Source organism: Trachemys scripta, unplaced genomic scaffold (genome assembly GCF_013100865.1).
Source record: "Trachemys scripta elegans isolate TJP31775 unplaced genomic scaffold, CAS_Tse_1.0 scaffold_137, whole genome shotgun sequence".
Taxonomy (NCBI): Eukaryota; Metazoa; Chordata; order Testudines; family Emydidae; genus Trachemys; species Trachemys scripta.
This window is the reverse complement of record NW_023260508.1, coordinates 21,563-40,344: the sequence shown is the minus strand read 5'-3', so window position 1 is coordinate 40,344 and position 18,782 is coordinate 21,563. Positions and strand designations below refer to the sequence as shown.

The 18,782-nt window shown below is 59.0% G+C and overlaps 1 protein-coding gene across 2 annotated transcripts; it reads right to left on the bottom strand.

Moving 5' to 3' along the window:
• Nucleotides 1-2,404: 2,404 nt before the first annotated feature.
• Nucleotides 2,405-18,562, bottom strand: ZNF219 (zinc finger protein 219). Of its 2 annotated transcripts, none has more exons than XM_034757403.1 (5): nt 18,474-18,562; nt 8,679-8,779; nt 5,931-7,425; nt 5,444-5,575; nt 2,405-4,115 (listed from the first exon to the last, which is right to left on the bottom strand). In XM_034757403.1, exons 2-5 carry the CDS (start codon nt 8,682-8,684, stop codon nt 3,421-3,423), a joined length of 2,328 nt encoding a protein of 775 aa, XP_034613294.1. In that variant the 5' UTR covers nt 8,685-8,779; nt 18,474-18,562; the 3' UTR covers nt 2,405-3,420. The 2 variants fall into 2 exon arrangements, with proteins under 2 accessions (XP_034613294.1, XP_034613293.1); XM_034757402.1 differs by lacking the exon at nt 18,474-18,562 and adding an exon at nt 17,336-17,471.
• Nucleotides 18,563-18,782: the final 220 nt, after the last annotated feature.

Below are 18,782 nucleotides of genomic sequence, written 5' to 3'. Positions count from 1 at the left end.
AGCATGAACTGGAGCTGGCGAGGCTGAGGGGCAGCAAGCCCCTGGCTGTGGTGAGTGAGGGGGGACCCAGGACTGCATGGAGCTTTGATAAGTGCATCCTGGCCCAGCATAAGGAGTGGGAGGACATGGATGACTTCCTGGATGCCTTTGAGACGGCCTGCGAGCTGCACCAGGTTGATCCTGCGGACAGACTCCGGGTTCTCACCCCCTTACTGGACCCCAAAGCCGTGGCATTGTACCGCCAACTGGAAGGGGCAGAGAAAGGGGACTACGAACTATTCAAAAAGGCCCTGCTACATGAGTTTCGGCTGACTGCTGAGATGTACCGGGAAAGGTTCTGGAGTCAGGATAAAACCCCTGAGATCTCATATCTGCAACTAGCCGTCCGCATGGAGGGATACGCCAGCAAGTGGGCAGATGGGGCCCAGACGAAGGAGGACCTGGTTAAACTGCTGGTACTGGAGCAACTGAATGAGCGGTGCCCATCCGACCTGAGGTTGTGGTTGAGAGACAAAAAGCCAGAGAACCCGCAATACGCAGGGCGGCTGGCCAATGAGTTTGTGAAGAGCCAGTCATGGAAAGGCAGGGAGAAGTCCCAAAGGAACAGGCCCGCCGCGATGCAGAGTGTCACCTTGGGACCTCCCAAAGGGGGAATATGGGGAATCCCCTCCCAAGGGAAATGCCCAGCATCAGGGACAACCGACCGGTTCGAGGGGACCAACAGGACATGAGCTACTATTACTGTGGCCAAAGAGGCCACATTCGGACCCAGTGCCGCAAGCTCAAGGACAGACTGAGCAGACCGAACCCACACCGGGTTAACTTGGTAGAGGCGCAGACGGATGAGGGGCAGGCTTCCCAGGCAAGGGGGGCTGGCAGCTTATCAACTGCTCAAGAGAGAGAAGGGCCCCAGGCCAGCTTCTCTGGGGGGCTGGGTGCTCTGGACACCAGGTTCTCTGTTTACAGGGTGGGCGCAGGGCTGTCCCTGCTGAGCGAGTGCCTTGTTCCCCTGGAGGTGGATGGGAGGAAAGTCTATGGATACTGGGACACGGGCGCTGAGGTGACACTGGCCCGGCCCGAGGTGGTAGCTCCAGATCAGGTGATACCCAACACCTTCCTGACCCTGATGGGGGTGGGCGGGACCCCATTCAAGGTGCCCGTGGCGAGGGTACACCTGAAATGGGGGGCCAAGGAGGGCCCCAAGGACGTGGGCTGGGGACTGGGAGTGGAATGATGTGGCTGGGGTGGTGGACGACTGACATGTCTGGGAGGGTGATATGGCAGGGGTGTGTGTGGATGATTGACGTGGCTGGGAGGGTCACATAGCTGGAGTGTGTGTGGAATACTTACGTGGCTGGGGGGTATTTGGATGACTGATGTGGTTGGGGGTGACATGGCTGAGGGGTGACGTGCCTGGGTGTGTGTGTGGGTATGATGTGGCTGGCGGTGTGTTGAGGGGTGACAGGGCTGGGAGTGGGGTGGGGAGTGATGTGCCTGGTGTGGTGGACAATTGACGTGGCTGGGAGGGTGGTATGGCTGGGGTGTGTGTGGATGACTGACATGATTGGGAGGTGACATGGCTGGAGAGTGACGTGGCTGGGGGTGTGTGTGGATGTGATGTGGCTGGCAGTGTGTTGGGGTGATGTGGCTGGGGGCTGGGAGAGGAGTGATGTGACTGATGTGGTGGACAATTGATGTGGCTGGAAGGGTGGTATGGCTGGGGTGTCTGTGGATGACTGACATGGCTGGGCGGTGACGTGGCTGGGGGCATGTGTGGGTGTGATGTGGCTGGCAGTATGTTGGGGGGGTGACATGGCTGGGAGTGGGGAGGGGAGTGATGTGGCTGGGAGGGTGATATGGCTGGGTTGTGTGGATGACTCACGTGGCTGGGAGGGTGATGTGGCTGGGTGTGTGTGGACGACTGACGGGGCTGGGGAGTGTGTGGATAACTGATGTGGCAGGGAGGTGACATGGCTCTGGGCGTGTGTGGGTGTGATATGGCTGGTGGTGTATTGGGGGGTGACGTGGCTGGGGGCTGGGAGTAGAGAGGAAAGTGAGGTGGCTGTGGATGACTGACGTGGCTGGGAGGTGATGTGGCTGGGGGCGAGTGTGGGTGATGTAGATGGGTGTGTGTGGAGGGGGACACCCCTGGGAGGTGGGGACAGTCTCAGGATGGGTGGGTTGGGTGCAGCTTAGAGCTGATGGGCTGTGGATGTGGGGGGAGCCAGCCCTCCAGCCTGGCTGCCAGGGGATCAGCTGACTGGCCTACATCCCCAGGGTTGGGAGAGCCCGTGGGAGAAGCTGACCCCAGGAAGCTCGAGGGGAGACTGGTCCCAGGTTGGGGAGCTGTTCTTCACCAGACTGGGGCCTGTGGGGGAGTTTCCCATCAAATACACATGCCAGCCTCCCGGGGGGGCCAGAGAGCAAGTCCATTCCTTCATTTTTCTTTTTATTTCCTGTTTCGAATTTTCTACAAGAAAAGAATAAAAAAAATAGAGAACTCTACGGATCGTCCAGCTGCCACAGCAACCATCGCCACGGGGCCAAGGCCATGGCACCGATCACCATGGAGACGAGGCCACAGCGCCGAGCACCGGCGGCCACAGGAGGGAGGCCACACAACGATCACCACGGAGACCACGCTACAGCATGAGTCCCCATGGAGACAAGGCCAGGGTGTGGACACTCACCCACCCAGGGACCCTTCCATGGACATGGCCCTCCCCAGGACACGGCTGCCCCTGCTCGGCCCGCTTCGTGGGCAGCACTCCGTGTCCCAGAGCCGCATCAACCCACAGCCTCCGCCAGGGCCTCTGTTAGCACGACAACACTGGAACCAACAACGGAGACGTCTACAGACACTAGGAAACTACCACCACAACCCCAGGGGAGAGCGCCCCGCTAGCCAGAGCACCCCACCACAGCCCCCTGCCAGCCACCGGCCCCTGCCAGCCAGGGCACCCTGACTCAGCCCCCGGCCAGCCAGAGCACCCCACTACACCCAGAGTGCCCTACCATGGTACCCTGCCAGTCAGGGTACCCCGACTCAGCCACAGCGCCCTGCTAGCCACAGCCCCCTGCCAGCCAGTGGGGCTGGAGCGGGTGCAGGGCAGCAGGGGCTGTCCACTCCCCATGGTTCTCTGCCCTCACCAGGCATATCCCCCATCAGTGGCTCTCTGTCCCCCAACTCTCTGCCCCCTCGTGGCTTCCCTCCCCTGCTGGCTCACTGTCCCTATGAGTCTACTTTCTAGCGAGTTCTCCTGCCCAGTGTTAGTGTTTCATGTCTACACTACAGGCCCCTGCGTCCGCCTTGCCCCACTAATGGGAGGACTTGGGGGGTCATGTCCCTGCCCCTCCCAGACACTGGGGTCTCCAGGCCCCGTGGGGAGAGCAGGGCCCCCAGCTGGCTGCTCTGCTGCCTCAAGCCAGCACCAGCTCCAGCTCCCCTTGCCTCTCACTCAGCTCCGTGTCCATGGGGGCTCCGGGGGGCTGTTGGAACATGTGGGCCACGGCAGTGGGGGGCTCCTCCCCAACTCCAGGCCCCTCGTCCTGGGGGTGTGGTGGGGGCTGCTCCCCATCCTGCCCCAGGCAGGCATGGGGCCGTGCGGGAGGGGCCATAACAGGGCGGCGCCCCCGGGCCTTGCGGCTGTGGTGGACCTGCAGGTGCAGAGCCATGAGCTCAGAAGCGGAGGTGGCAAAGGGGCAGAAGAGACATCGGTGCAGGGTGAGCTCACCAGGCGGCACCCCCTCTAGCGCCGGCCGCAGCGACAGGTCCAGCGGCTCGAAGTCGGCCCGGCCATTGCGCAGGGCTCGGCCAGTGCAGGCCGGCTTGCGGCGGGATGGCCGGGCCGGGGGCTCATGGCTGGCCGTGCCCCAGGCCTGTGGCAGGAAAGCCCCGCGGTACTTCTCGGCTGCCTGCAGCAGCAGCTCCGGCGGGAAGGTGGGCGGCTTGGCGGAGGCACTGGGAGTGGTGCGGCCCCGTGGCTCCAAGGCCCCAGTTGCGCCTGCGCCAGCGCTGTTCTTCTGCTCACGGTGGTGGCGCTGCAGGTGGTACTTGAGAGAGCCAGACTGGGTGCCAGCGTAGTCGCAGTGTGGGCACTTGTATGGGCGCTCGCCTGCCGGAGGAGAGGGGAGACATCAGACCCATGCTGGGGACCCCAGACAGAGATAGACGCGGAGAAAGAGGGACACAGACAAACATGGAGACACAGATGGACACATAGACAGGCCAAGTATCAGGCTAGTTTATTCCACACACCCACACACACTTAACACCCATACCCACATGCACACTACACCCACCCACCTACATGCACACTTACACACACGCATACAACACACACACTTACACACGCACACTACACACACTACACATACATGCACACTACACACAACACGCACATGCACTTACACACATGCATACTACACACACACACTACACACAGCACACACTACACACAATACTCACATGCACACACACTTAACACACACACACGCACACTACACACACCCCCACACACAAACCAAGCACTATTGGTAAGACGATAGCTTTGCTGGTTTAACTTCATGTACCCTCTGGGCTCATGCCAGCAGAGATCACACCACTTCACTCCCCTGTGCCAGCAGGACAGACGGATGCAGAGACTCAGCCACAGACACTGATGCAGACAGACAGACACACCCAGGCACGTCAGCCTAGCTCCCTTGGGGTGTTTCCAGCAGACCCCATTTCGGACTCCGGCATGGCACTTTTTACCAAACAGCTTCTGCACCCATCTCCCCTTTTTCCAGTTTTGCCCCTAATAATTTGGGGAGTAAGTGAGGAACACTGGAAACCCACCATTTTTTGGTTTTAAACAAACCTGGAAAATTCTAAAACAAAGTCCATGTTAGGGTGAAATGTTTGTTTTCACACAAAACCCACTTTCTTTGATGCAACTAAAATATCAGTCGCGCCCTCGCAGCCAGCTCATGCCAGGCACTCTGGCCATGCGAGCCTGTCAGGACCATCCAGCCCAGCCTGCAGCGTGGGCCAGGACGCAGACACCCACTCAGGGATACCTATTCTACCGCAGCCTCCAGCACCACCTGCCCTGCCCAGCCCAGCCCACTGCCCCACCCTAAGTCCACTCCATGTGACACTGGATTTGTGATCTGGAGACCTGCTCAGATGCAACCACCTCTAAGGTGGAACCCACTCCTAGGGAGTCTCAGGAAACCCTTTGGCACAGGGAAGGTAATAGCCTACTGCTGCTGCCAGCACAGGCAGTCCCACCGGCAGCACGGTTGGTGGAGGCTGGTGCTGTGGGGCTGCCAGTCCGAGTGTAGCTCCTGAGGTGCCCTGCACTGCAAGGGCTCCCCTCTGCCTCTCCCCTCCAGCCAGAGGGGCCGTAGAGAGCCTGGGGAGGGCTCTGTCCTGCAGGCCCCCCAGCACCCAGCTCACCTGTGTGGACGCGCAGATGCACCTTGAGATGGTGGGAGGAGCGGAAGGTTTTCCCGCAGTAGGGACAGTCTTTGCCTGACGTGCCACGGCTCCCATCCGGACACAGGGCGCCGCTGCGCAGCCCCTTTTCCTCTGCACAGACAGGAGGGACAGCGTGAGCCCAGGAGATGGGAGCTCGGGGGAGGGGCAGGGAATGCAGGCCTCTGGGGCTGGGGGGACATGAGGAGGTGGGGGGTGCCTCAGGATGCATGCAGCTGGGGAGGATGCAGAATATGGGTGGGAGCTGGGGGGTCCGTAGTCACCCTGTATCCCTGGGCTGGGCAGGGCTATGGTGCCAGGGGTATATAGGTGGGATAAGGGGGGGTGTTGTGGTGGGGGGCACTGTGGGGGCTGTATTCACCCTGTATCCCTGGGCTGGGCAGGGCCGTGGTGCTGGGGATATGTAGGTGGGGTAAGGAGGGTGGTGGAGGTGGGGAGCTATACTCACCCTGTATCCCCGGGCTGGGTAGGGCCGTGCCCCAGCTGGTGCTTGTGTTGGAGCCACCCCCGCCGTCCGTGGGCAGCCCGTGTCCCGCTGCCGCATGGAGTGAGGCCAGCGCCCCCAGGGCCCGGCCCCTGGCCCAGTCACCATCCTGGGGCCGGTGGCTGCGGCTGTGCAGGGCCATCTGCTGGTACGTGGCGAAGGCCCGGGCACAGTCGGGGCAGCGGTGCTGTCCCACGCCGGCGCCACCCTCCTCCCTGGCCGCCTCACCCCCATTGTGCCGCCGGCGCTCGCCCCACAGCTGGGCAACCGCCTCCTGCCCGCTCTCCACTGCGCGGGCCGTGGCCTGGAGCCGCTCGGCGCAGCTGGCATCGCCCGGCGGGCGCAGCTCCAAGTAGCCCAGGAAGGAGCCTTGCTCGGCCTTGTCCGGGGGCGGCAGGAAGGCAGGGTACAGCGCCTCGTAGCCCAGCAGCAGCCCCCGAGGCGCCTTGGGCTTCCCGCCGGCCGCCGGCATGGCCGCACCCCGCTCCCCCTTCAGCCCCAGCTTGCTGAGATGCACCTTCATGTGGTTCTTGAGGAACCAGGGCTCCTTGAAGCAGCGCCCGCAGACCTGGCACTTGTGGTCGAAGGAGTCCTTGTGTTTGCGCATGTGCCCCTTGAGGAACCAGGACTGGGTGAAGGCCTGGCCGCACACCTGGCAGCGGAACTCGGCGGGGGGCGGCGCGGCAGGGGCTGGGGGCGCTGGGGGGGCGTGGGCCTCCCGGCTGTGCCGCTGCAGCTCCACCTCCTGGGCAGCGGCAAAGGGGCACTGCCCACACTTGTAGGGCTGGTGCAGGATCCGCAGGTGTCGCTCCCGCTCACCCACCGTCCGGAACTTGCCTTTGCAGAAGGGGCAGCGGAAGCTGGGGGGAGGCAGCGGTGGTGGGGGTGATGGGGGGGCAGGGGGTGGGGCTGGTGGGGGGATAGGCAGCGGGGGAGGCTCCTCCTCCTCCTCTTCCTCCTCTTCTTCCTCCCCCTCGCTGGCAGCTGGCGGGCCCCGTCGCAGCAGTGCCCGCTCCTCCAGCTCCAGCAGCAGGCGGCTCTGGTGGCTGAGGCGGGCGCAGGCCTCGGGGCGGTGGGAGCGGAGATGGAGCCGCAGGAGGCCGCGCTGGGCAGCGCGGTGCCCACAGTAGGGGCAGGTAAAGGGGGTCTCGCTGGCATGAATCCGCGTGTGGAGTGCTAGGATGCTGTTGAAGCGGAAGCGCTTGCCACAGACGGCGCAGGGGTAGGGCCGGGCTTTGCGCCCCCCGCCTGCCCCCAGCGCGGGCCCCGGCCCATTGAAGTAGCGCTGCAGGTCCAGCTCTCCGTTGAAGGCTGAGTTGTCGCCCTCGCCAGGGGACAGCTCCTCGGGCAGGGGGGACGGCGGAGGCTCCTGCTGGAGTGGGGGAGACGGCAGGGCTGCGCAGCTGGCGGGGCTGGAGTCCACTGCCTTGTGTGGGGACGGCGACCGGGAGTCCACCTCCTGCAGGGGACAAGAGGGAAGGGGAGCACTGGAGGTGGAAGACAAGCGAGGAATAAAGGGCACCCAGGAAAGGCCCTCTCCTAACTCCCAATGTTGGAGATTGGGTGAGAGATGGGTTGGAAATGGATTTCCCAGGTCAGGGAAAAAGTTGCGATTTTGGACCTAAAGTGACCAGTGCCTGAGTCTGCAGAGAGCCTGAGCCCATCGCTGTGAGAGGGGGAAGCTGCCCCAAGTGAGACCATCACAGCAGCACTGTCTGGAGGGGCCCCCAGAATGACACTGCTCTGGTGGCCTCTCCATTGCCACCCCGGTAGCATCTCCACGCAGTGACGACTGATGCAAAGCAATGCCCTAATCTCCCTGAATGGGTCCTTTAACCCAGGGGTCCGATATGGTGAAGTGGGAATTTTCTGTAATATTTTCATGAAGCCTATGTGTGCCTCAGTTTCCCTCTGTAGTTTGCATTGCTATTCAGTGGAGGGAAAAGGGGGCAGTGCAGGACACATGGTGTGGGTGACACCTTGCTCTCTGGACTGCAGCGAATAGGGTCATTAAGGAACTGGTTGAAACCAACCCAGCTCAACAGAGGGTCCAAAGAAACAAAGGAAGCCCCAAGCACTGCGGGCAGGTGGGGCTGTGAACTCAGCGTGGCCCTGCCTGGAGACAAAGGATGAGAGGTGACCAGCAGGGGACAAAGTGTGGGCCTCTGGAAGCGGTTGGCTGCTCTCACCTGATGGACTGTGTCTTAACCTCTGTCCCTGTGCTATCCCGAGCCCTCCAATGCTGTGTGCCAGGTGACAATAAACCGTTGCCTGGTTTGAAAACGCTGCCTGGTGCCACTGTAAATATTTGCTGAGCACGTTTGATCTGGAGGATGCCTCTGACCTGGAGTCCCTCAGCTGGACTCGCTGGGCACAGCTCAGGGACTGACGCAGGATGGCTGGAGCCCCGAGGCTCAGGCACTGAGGCTACGTGGCCTCCCCTGAAGGAAGCATTGGACGCCTTCGGGCTCTGGCCCACTGACGGGTTCCTCCAGGACTGGACAGTGTTGAAAGCTGGGGCCTAGCGCAGATCCTATGGCTCCATGAAACTCAGCAACTCCGATCCCCTGCCTGGCCGGGGTGAGGGAATCCCACTATCTGTGTTTACACCCTCATCAGTTCTCCTTTCCAGGGGGCCTCCCTCTCCCCCAGCCGCTGCCTCCAGGCCCAAGGCTAGGAAATGGGATCCCAGCGGGATGGAAGAGCCCTCACCTCCATGGTGCCAGCGATCACATGCTTCAGTCCAGCTCTTTCAGGGCAGCCGAGGGGATGGGGCCGAGCGCATCTTCAAACCCAACAGACAACGGCATGGGCTGCAAGAGAAAAACCAGAAGAGCTCAGAATTCATGGCCCAGGGATTCACACCGGACACCCACAATGTGGGATTCACCCCAAAGCCAGAATTGCACGGGGACTCCGGAGCAGTGGCACTGCAGCCAGAGCTGAAAACAGGGGAGTTTGAATGGAGGTGTGTGGAAGAAGGGAGGCAAGCCCCTGTTCCTTCGGGGCAGTGACAGGAGCTTAGGCGGGAAGGTGCTGACTCCTTCAGAGGCAGCAGTACAAGTGACCAAAGGAACAGCAGAGACGATAAAGGTGGCTGGATGTGGAAGCTGCAGGATGTATGTTATTCTGGAGAGGGAACCGGAAAGGTGCTGCCTTTGGATGAAGTGCTGCCTGATACAGCTGATCGAAGAGACGACCCAAGGTCTGGACATGCAGCTAGAAAGTCTGGTTGCGTTTCAAAGGGGATTTGAGCAGCTGATGGAGGGAAGTGGCTGAAGGGAAACCTCCAGACTTGCAGATGAAGGCTGGACTGGAGAGCTGCGAGGTTAGCCTGCCACGTTGCGTAAGTGCACAGTGGAAACATGAGATCCAGGCAGAAGAAAAGACCCGGCTAGTGAAGAGTAGAGGTAGAGCTGAGGTAGAGGTTTGCTGAACTGGAAAAGGAAGGGGCACAGCAGGCAGTGACAGAAGGTGGGAGGGCGAGGAAGAAGAGAAGAGCGGCTAGTTCTACCAGAAGAGGGGAAGAGGCAACGGAGATCAGAGTTCGGAGCCCCAGGAGGACAGGAGAGGACGACGTGCTGAGGACCGCAAGTGAGAGCAGAAGACAAGAAGACACAGCCAGAAAGAAGAGACGGTGGGAGGGTGGAGAATTGCACCATCCCTAGGAAAAGGCAGGTCTCCGTGACTGGGGATTCCCTACTAAGAAGAACAGATGGGCTTGTCACCAGAGCTGATCTGGAGAACAGCAGGGGGTCCTGTCTGCCGGGAGCTAAGATACGGGATGGGGACCTGAGTCTGAAGAGGATCCTGGATGGGAGCAGGAAAGAACCCACTGACTGTCCTTCACGTGGGAACAAATGATACAGCTAGATTCAAGAGAGAGTATACCAGGCTGGGGAAGACACTTAAAGAATGGAGGCTCAGGGGATCTTCCATGGGATTCTGCCTGTCCCTAGAGGAGTAGAGCAAAGGCAAGACAAGATTATGATCATCAGCAGATGGCTCAGGCTATGATGCTATAAGGAGGGCTTTGGGATGTTTGACCACTGGGAGGCAATTCACGGAGGGAGGCCTGTTCTCATGGGATGGACTCCACCTGAGTAGGGAGGGAAATAGACTTTTGTGCTGGAGGTTGGCACAACTCATTAAAAGAGCTTTAAACTAGGAACTTGGGGGAGACGGTTGGGCAATGCTCATGTAATCTCCATGCCTGTTTCTAACACTGAGCAGGTGGAAAATCAAGTAAAAGAGGATAGAGCAATGGAGACAGGAACAGCAGAGGGTAGGAGAATGGACAACAAGAGGAAAGACGGAGCCAGTACCAATGACACTAACAGTCTTAGGTGATGCTGGTAGTATAATGACTGTACCTAATGGGCGAGGAATCTGTGCCAAGCCAAGAAGAAACAGCTAAGATGTCTATACACCAATGCAAGGAGCCTGGGTCACAAAACGGAGGAGCTAGAATGGCTGGTGCAGGAAGTGAAACCAGCTATTACAGGGATAACAGAAACATGGTGGTAGAGCGGTTATGGCAGGAGCGTGGGTATTGAAGGCTCTGTGCTCTTCAAAGACAGAAATAAAGGTAAAGGTGGTGGAGCAGCATTGTATGTTAATGATGAGGTAGATTGTAAAGAAATTAGAGGTGATAGAATGGATAAAAGGGAATCTGTTTGGGTCAAAATCACTTTGGGGAAGAAAGGTAACAGAAACTCCCCTGGGGCAATGCTCGGGGTGTGCTACAGACCCCCAGGATCTGCTCTGGATAGGGATAGAGACCTCTTTAAGGTTTTTAATGAAAGAAATACTACTGGGAATTATGTGATTATGGGAGACTTTAACTTCCCAGATGTAGGAGGGAGGACAAGTAGGGCCCAGATGTCCTTGGTGTGATAGATGACAGATTTCTTCACCAAATAGTCGCTGACCCAACAAGAAGTGATGCCATTTTAGATCTAGTGCTGGTAAGAAGCAAGAACCGCATGGAAGAACTGGTTGTAGAGGACAACCTTTGTTCGAGGGAGCATGAGTTAATTCAGTTTAAACTAAACAGAAGGATAAGCAAAAATAGGTCTGCAACTGGGGTCCTTGATTTCCAAAGGGCAAACTTTACAAAATTAAGGGACTTATTATGGAAGTGGACTGGCCTGAGGAACTCAAGGATCTGAATGTGGAGGAGGTTTGGAATTAATTTAAGTCAAAGCTATGTAAAGTCGGCATCCCAAGCAAGGGAGGGTTGCAGGCCAAGCTGGATGAACAAGCATCTCAAACAGGCTAGTGAGAGAAAGCAGAAAGCCTACAAGGGATGGATCAGCAAAGAAAGCCACCTCTTTGCAGGGGTGCTGGAGAAACTTTTTCAGTGGGGGTGCTGAAGGCAGAAACCATGTATTTCGGTTGTTATTACTCCTTCAAGCCAGGGGGTGCAACAGCACCCCCAGCTCTCCTGACCATCAACAAAGTTAGCCTTGAAATTAGGCAAAGGTTTCTAACCATCAAAGCAGTGAAGCTCTGGAACAGCCTCCCAAGGGGAGCAGTGTCTGAGCTTGGTAAGTGTCTGGAGGGGATGTTATGATGGGACTGCCTGCAATGGCATATGGCCCAATACCCCCAGCGGCCAGTGACTGGGCACTAGGTGGGGAGGGCTCTGAGTTACGACAGAGAATTCTTTCCCAGGGCTCTGGCTGGTGGGTCTCACCCACATGCTCAGGGTCTAACCGATCGCCATATCTGACACCAGGAAGGAATTTTCCCCTTGGTCAGATTTACAGAAACTCTGGGGCATTTTCCCCTTCCTCTGCAGCATGGGGCACGGGTCACTTGCTGTTTTGAACTAGAGCAAAGGGTGGATTCTCTGCAACTTGAAGTCTTTAAACCAACATTTGAGGATGTCAGTAACTCAGCCAGAGGTCGGGGGTCTGTTACTGGAGTGGGTGGGTGAGGTTCTGTGGCCTTTGATGTGCAGGAGGTCAGAACTAGATGAACATGATGGTTCACTGAGCCCTTAGAGTCTATGAGACGTCAGTTTCACACCCACACCTACACCAGCATCACACCGGAATTCACCCCTCCCAAAACCAGCATCACATTGTATTCTCCCCCTCCCTCCAAGTAGGGTTGCCAACTTTCCAATCGCACAAAACCGAACACCCCTTCCTCACCCGCTTCCTCGAGACCCCACCCCTGCCCCACCCCTTCTCTCAGGCCCCGCCCCTGCTTGCTCCATCCCTCCTCCCTCCATCACTCACTCTCCCCTACCGTCACTCACTTTCACTGGGCTGGGGCAGGGGGATGGGGTGCGGGAGATGGTTCAGGGTCCTGGTGGTGCTTACCATGGCTCCCAGGAAGTGGCCGCCAGGTCCCTGCAGCCTTGTGCTTGCAGGCACCGCCCCCACAGCGCCCATCGGTTCCCAGCCAATGGGAGCTGCGGAGCTGGCACTCGGGGCGGGGGCAGTGCGCGGAGCCTCCCTGGCCACCCATGCGCCTGGGGCTGCAAGGATCTAGCGGCTGCTTCTGGGAGCCATGCAGAGCCAGGACAGGCAGGGAGCCCACCTTAGCCCCAGGCCCCACTGTGCTGCCACCTGGACTTTTAACAGCCTGATCAGCAGTGCCGACTGGAGCCACCAGGTTCCCTTTTTGACCGGGCATTCCTGGCAAAAACCAGATGCCTGGCAACCCTACCTCTAAAACCATGCTCATCTCCACAGCCAGCTTGCCTGACCCAGAGTGCTCTGCACAGCTACCCCCGCCCAGGGCATAGCCCTCTGCCCAGCCGGCCCAGCCCAGATCCCTTGCACAGCCAGACTGGTGCAACCCAGCCCAGGGCCCCCTGCACAGCCCAAAGCCAGACCCCTCTGCCCAGCCAGATCTGCCCAGTCTTCATGTGGTACCAGGGGCTGGTGCAGCTGTGGGCTGGGTAAACAGCTGCCTGTTCGGGTCGCTGACAGATTTGGTCTGAACCAAATCCCAACATTTTGAAAATTTTCTGCAACGCAAAACAATCCATTTCTGGTCAAGCCAAACATGTGACCCAGACTGGATTGGTTCAGGCCTTTATCCTAGCAGAGTGCCCCCCTCCAGTCTCACCTTTAGCCCAGCGGTCACGGCACTTCCCTGGGACAGGGCAGCCCCTGGTTCAATTCCCCCGTGCTGAGGGGAAGGAGGGACTTGACCTGGGTCTCCCCTTTTGCAGGAGGGAGCCCTGGCAGCTGTTGGAGCTGTTCCACTGGGTATAGGTGCCTGCTCCAAGCCCCAGGCTATCAACTCATTCTCATGCTCTCCAGGGCCAGCCAGAGTATTCAGGGGGCCTGGGATCTTCGGCGGCAGGTCCTGGGGCGGAAGGACCCCCCACCGCAGGTCTTCGGGGAACTTCGGTAGCGGGTTCCGGAGCGAAAGGATCCCCTGCCGCCGAAGACCCAGAGCGGAAGAAGCTCCAGGAGCCCGGGCCCCGCGAGAGTTTTCTGGGGCCCCCGGAGCAAGTGAAAGACCCCGCTCCAGGGGCCCTGAAAAACTCTTGTGGGGGCCTGGGGCAAATTGCCCCACTTGCCCCCCCCCCCCGGGCAGCCCTGATGCTCTCCCTGGTCCAGTGACTATCCACTGCCACTAGGAACGATGCTGGATGGCCATTGGGCCTTGCCCAGCATAGCTGGGCCTCACGTGGGGAGCAGGCAGGGGGTATGAGCGCATCCTGAAGGGATCAAAACCTGAAAGGAAGTTTCTCAGCCTTGTCTCTGACTCCTTGGGCCTGCTGGGACCCCGGCTGAAAAGGGCCACAGACCAGGGGACCAGGGAATCAGTGCCACACCGCTCAGAACACTTGCAGCTCTGCACTGGGACTATGATTATAATGACAATGACTATAATCCAATGTCATGCTTCAGGGCTGATGCTCCTGCAGGGTCAGGAAGAATGTTTCCCCCCCATACACAGCTGGCCAGATGGATTGAGGCAGCAAAGGTGGGGTCACCTTCCTCTGAAGCATCAGGGATCATCCACAGCTGGAAGGAAATACTGGATGTGGCTGCTGTGAGAGGATCCAGAGAATTCTGCCTTAGATACTTGGCTGGTGGGTCTTGCTCAGGGTCAAAACAATTGTCAGATTTGGGATGGGGGAGGAATTTTCCCCTCAGATTGGCAGGGACCTGGGGAGCAGGGTGTGTCTCGCCTTCCTCTGCAGCATGGGGCATGGGTCACCTGCTGGGAGCATCTGGGCATGTCCCACCACCTCAATTCCCTGCCATTGCAGGGGCTGAGCATTGGTGTGACGCCATCTCCCGTTCTCTGCCTCTGGCACACAACCGTTTAGTCTCTAAGGACCCACATGCTTTGGTCTAAGTCAGGTAATTGAGTGAGTCCTGCATTATGTCTGGCTGATTGAGAGTGGAGTTGCTAGAAGGAGATGCCCAATCTTTGATTTTGATGGAAAATCCACCCTGTGAGTTGCTCTAACATCAATTCCCTCTTTATTAAGCATTTGCATGTTGTTCCCACTTGGAATTTACAGCCATTGGGCTGGTCTAGCCCTTGCCCACAAAGCAAACAGAGCTCTCCGACATGAAGTGTGCCCCCAGATGCTGTGGTGGCTGCCTGTTTTTGCAGAGAGCCTGAAGCCACATTTCCCAGGGGAGAACTCCTCTGACTCCCGTGGGCTCATTGCAGACTCAGTGCCCTGCCCAGTGGTGGCTGCATTGTCCACATTAATCATTTCAGTGCTGATCTGGACTGGGGACAATGGTGGGCAGGCAGTGGGAGGCACAGCCAGGGCACAAGGAGAGGAGGATCAAAAAGATGGCCTGAAAGGCTGGTGGGGATTCCCACTGAATGCAACAGTAAGGCACTGAGCAAACAGCACCCACACGTTTCACTTCAAGCTGGTCAGAAAAGGGGGAGATGTTTCCCCAGGAAATTCTGACTCTGTTGAAAAAATACAAATGTATTTTGCCAATAAAAGAACAAATATCAGTTTTCTGTGGGGGCGAAGGGTGTCCTAGTGAAGGGGAGCGACCCGTAGCCCTTCCCACCCACTCAGCCTGTGCCGGGGGTGGGGGGACTCCCACTGCAGATGGGCAGCGGTACGAAGCCCCCCAGCCTGTGTGTGTGTTGGGGGGGAATTCCCAGTGGAGATGGGCAAGGATTTAGTGACTGTCTGTACTCAGTGCTCTCCCTGGCCAGGGGCTCCCATGCACACAGCCTGGAGGGCAAACCCCACTTTGCATGGAGAGCGCCCCAGCTAGTGCTCTGGTCCATGCTGGCCCTTACATGCCCAGACCCCACTGGGATCCCAGTGACCTATCGACCTTGGCTGTGAGCCCCCGGGAACACAGGCATCGCCGGCTGGGACAGCGCTGCGGCCCCTCTAGCCCAGATGTTCTCTCCCACAGTGACCAGCACCAGATGCTGCAGAGGCAGGGGTAGGACCCGTGTGGTAACAGTGTGGGGTAACCTGCCACCCCCCCCCCCAGGAGATCTCATCCTGCTCGCTAATGCCTTAAGCCCCAAAGCAGGAATAAGCTCCCTGTTGGCATGAACTGTTATAACCCTGGACATGCCTGTATCCAGAGAAGCTGCCTGTGCATCTTTACAAGCAGGTGCAGCTCTCAATCTCAGCGACACCCTGTGGCAGAGAGTTCCACTGGCTCGTCACTCCTTGTGTGTGAAAAAGCATTTCTTTCGATCAGTTTTCAATTCCCCCTTTTAATCTCATTAACCAGCCCTTGTCCTTATGCTGTCAGAATGGATGCCCCCCCCCAGCCTTCTCTAGACCCGGGTCCTGCCGCCTTTTAGCAATCCACCTTGTTTCCATCTCTCTCCAGAGAAAAGTTTTTACAGCTCCTCATCATTCTCGCTGTGCTGCTAATATGCACTAGCCTCTGGGACGGGGTGCCCAGCACTGCACAGTGTCCAGAGGGGGCCGCCCCATGGATTTATAAATTGGCTTTGTGACATTTGTTGTGATTCCCCATCCCAGATATTAACTGTGCTGTGATTCCCTGCACAGAGCCCTGCCAGAAGGAAGTTAGTCAAGGGGCAAAGTCACGAGAATGGAGGCTCTGCACACCATGCTCTCTGTGCCTGGCCTGGGGCTACCCTCACACCCATGCTCTCCCCCCAGGGCCCTGCCCCAGGGAATGTGCAGGGTGTAGGCCCCAGGCTTAGGTCACTATCCCGTCACCGCATCCTGAGCCCTGCATGGAGATGGCCGAGTTCTTGTCCCCTGGACTGACTCATCTCCATGGCTCACAGGAGCCCCTGGGAGGCGGCTGGGTTAACTCTAACCCTGACCTCTTGGGTGTTTGCCTTTGCCCTCGCTGACCCCCTGCCTCCACCCTTCCCCTCCGCAGACCACCCTGCAGCAGCGCCTTTCCCCCCTTCCCTCTGGGGGAGCTGTCGTCCCGGGGAAGGGGCCCTGCCGCGGCTGCCTGTGACGGGGCTGGCACAGCCAGGGGAGGGGGAGCTCCCCAGAGTGAGGCCCAGGGAAGAGGGGAGCGCCAGGCCTCAGGGAACCCCCGGGTCCCAGCCAGCCAGACCAGCGTGGGCAGAGGAGGGGAGCAGCTCCCAGCTCGGTCTGCTCGCCAGTGTGCACCTGTCCCGGCGAGGGGCGGGGGAGGGAGCCGGCCCTGCGAAAGGGCTTTATCCCAAGGCATCCCCTCCCCCGCCTGCCCGCCCATCCGTCTGCACAAACTTCTGGGGCCTCCATGAAAGGAGCCCAAAGAAAAAGGATTAAGGTCCATCTCCCCCCTGCCGCTGGGAGAGCGGCTGCCCTGCCCCCCAGCTCCCCCAGGCCGCACCGGGGACCGCTTCCCTGCCTTGCCCTGCAGCCAGCAGCTCCCAAAGTTGGGCAAGTGCCCCCCCCTCACCCAAGCCAGGGAGCCCAGACAAGTACGGGATTGTCCCCGCTGGCCCCTTCCCCCAGCCGGGGAGAACAAAAGGAGCCGGAGCCGGAGCAGCAGCAGCGCCCGCCTGACTCCTTTGTGCCACTTGTGCTCATGCAAAACAGCACATTCCAGCTCGCCTGGCCCCTGCGCCCCCACCCCGGCCGGGTGCGCCCCGGCCCCTCAGCCTCCAAGCATCTTTTATCCCCCGGCCCCCGAGAAACTGACCCCTCCCCCATAGGCCCTGACTCGCATCTGCAGTACAAAGGGCTGCCCCGGGGAGCAGGCCCACTGTGCCACGCAGGCCAGCAGCACCCCCTCTTCCCCGCCATCTCCCCGGCCAGCGGGAGAGCCACGGCAAAAGTTGACTTAGTTTCCCCTGACCGGGCACCCCCTCCCCCACCTGCATGGCACCTGCTCCCAAGTTGGAGCCAGAGCCGGCGCCCAGCCATGGGGCGGCGGGGGCGCTGGCGTGGGCCGCGCGGCACAGCTACTCACGGGCCGGGCGAAGCGACAGCTGGGGAGCCCCCCGCGCCAGCGCTGGGCTGGGGCTGACTGAGCAGAGCAGAGCGGCAAGCGGCCGGCCTCCCCCCTCATTGTATGGAGCAGGCATGCATGCAGCAATTTGCATTTTTTAAGCTTTTCATCACTGCACAGGCAGCGCCGGGAGTTTTCTCCCCCTCTCGCCGCCCAGCTCAAAATGGTGGCAGGGCCGGGGGGGGGGGGCGGGTGTCCCACACAGGCCGGGCTGCCAGGCATGGGGGGAGACGAGGGCCTTTCCCAGTCCCCCCTCTTTTCCCTTTGTTTAGACGGTGACATTTGGTAGAGTCCTGGTTATTGATCACAACATTAAAGAGACAGCAACCGGGAGAGAGACAGAGGAGCCGAAAGACAAGGCGCAAGTGGGGGTAGGAGCCAGGAGCAGGGCAGAGGGTAGGAGCTCAGGGATGGGGCACAGGGGTGGAGGGGTAGGAACTCAGGGATGGGGCAGGAGCCCAAAGATGGGGCATGTGGTGGGGCTATTAGCCCAGGGACGGGGTGCAGGGTGGGTGAAGGAACTCAGGGAAGGGTTGCAGGGCAGGGGTAGGACCCATCTGTCCCGTGGGATCACAGCACAGCATCGGTGGTCAGAGGGGACTCTAGGCCTGTCTCTCCTGTGGGGTCATGGCCCCAGTGCAGGTGGGTTTGGAGGGGCTCTGGGCCTGTTTCATTTATGAAGAGCACAATCCCAGCATGGAGAATGGGGGTCTCTATGTCTATCTCTCCTGTGGGGGTCACAGCCCCAGGGCCAGGGGGTTTCTGGGCCTCTCTCTCCCATCGGGTGTAGGGTTTTTGGGCCTGTCTCTCCTGTGGAGGCTGGGGGTCTCTGGGCCTGTCTCTCCTGGGGGGGGTCACAGCCCAGCACAGGGGAAGGAACAATCAGTTGCATACATACAAAATGGGAAATGACTGCCTAGGAAGGAGTACTGTGGAAAGGGATCTGGGGGTCATAGTGGCTCCCAAGCTAAATATGAGGCAACAATGTAACACTGTGACAGAAAAAGCAAACCTCATTCTGGGATGTTTTAGCAGGAGTGTTGTAAGCAAGACATGAGAAGTCATTCTTCCGCTCTACTTCGCGCTGATTAGGCCTTACCTGGAGTACTGAGTCCTTTTCTGGGCACCACATTTCGGGAAAGATGTGGACAAATTGGAGAAAATCCAGAGAAAAGCAACAAAAATGATAAAAGATTTAGAAAACATGACCTATGAGGGAAGATTGAAAACACTGGGTTTGTGTAGTCTGGAGAACAGAAGACCGAGGGGACATAACAGTTTTCAAATACATAAATGGCTGTTACAGGGAGGAGGGAGAAAAATTGTTCTTCTTAACCTCTGAGGACAGGACAAGCAGCAATGGGCTTAAATTGCAGCAAGGGAGGGTTAGGTTGGACATTAGGAAAAA

Bases quoted from the DNA above. Each gene is read 5' to 3' on its own strand.
- ZNF219 (XM_034757403.1), bottom strand. The intron at 5,576-5,930 runs GTGAGTATAGCT...CTGTCTGTGCAG, and splicing joins ACCCAGCCCGGGGATACAGG to AGGAAAAGGGGCTGCGCAGC. The intron at 4,116-5,443 runs GTGAGCTGGGTG...CTCCTCCGGCAG, and splicing joins GCATCTGCGCGTCCACACAG to GCGAGCGCCCATACAAGTGC.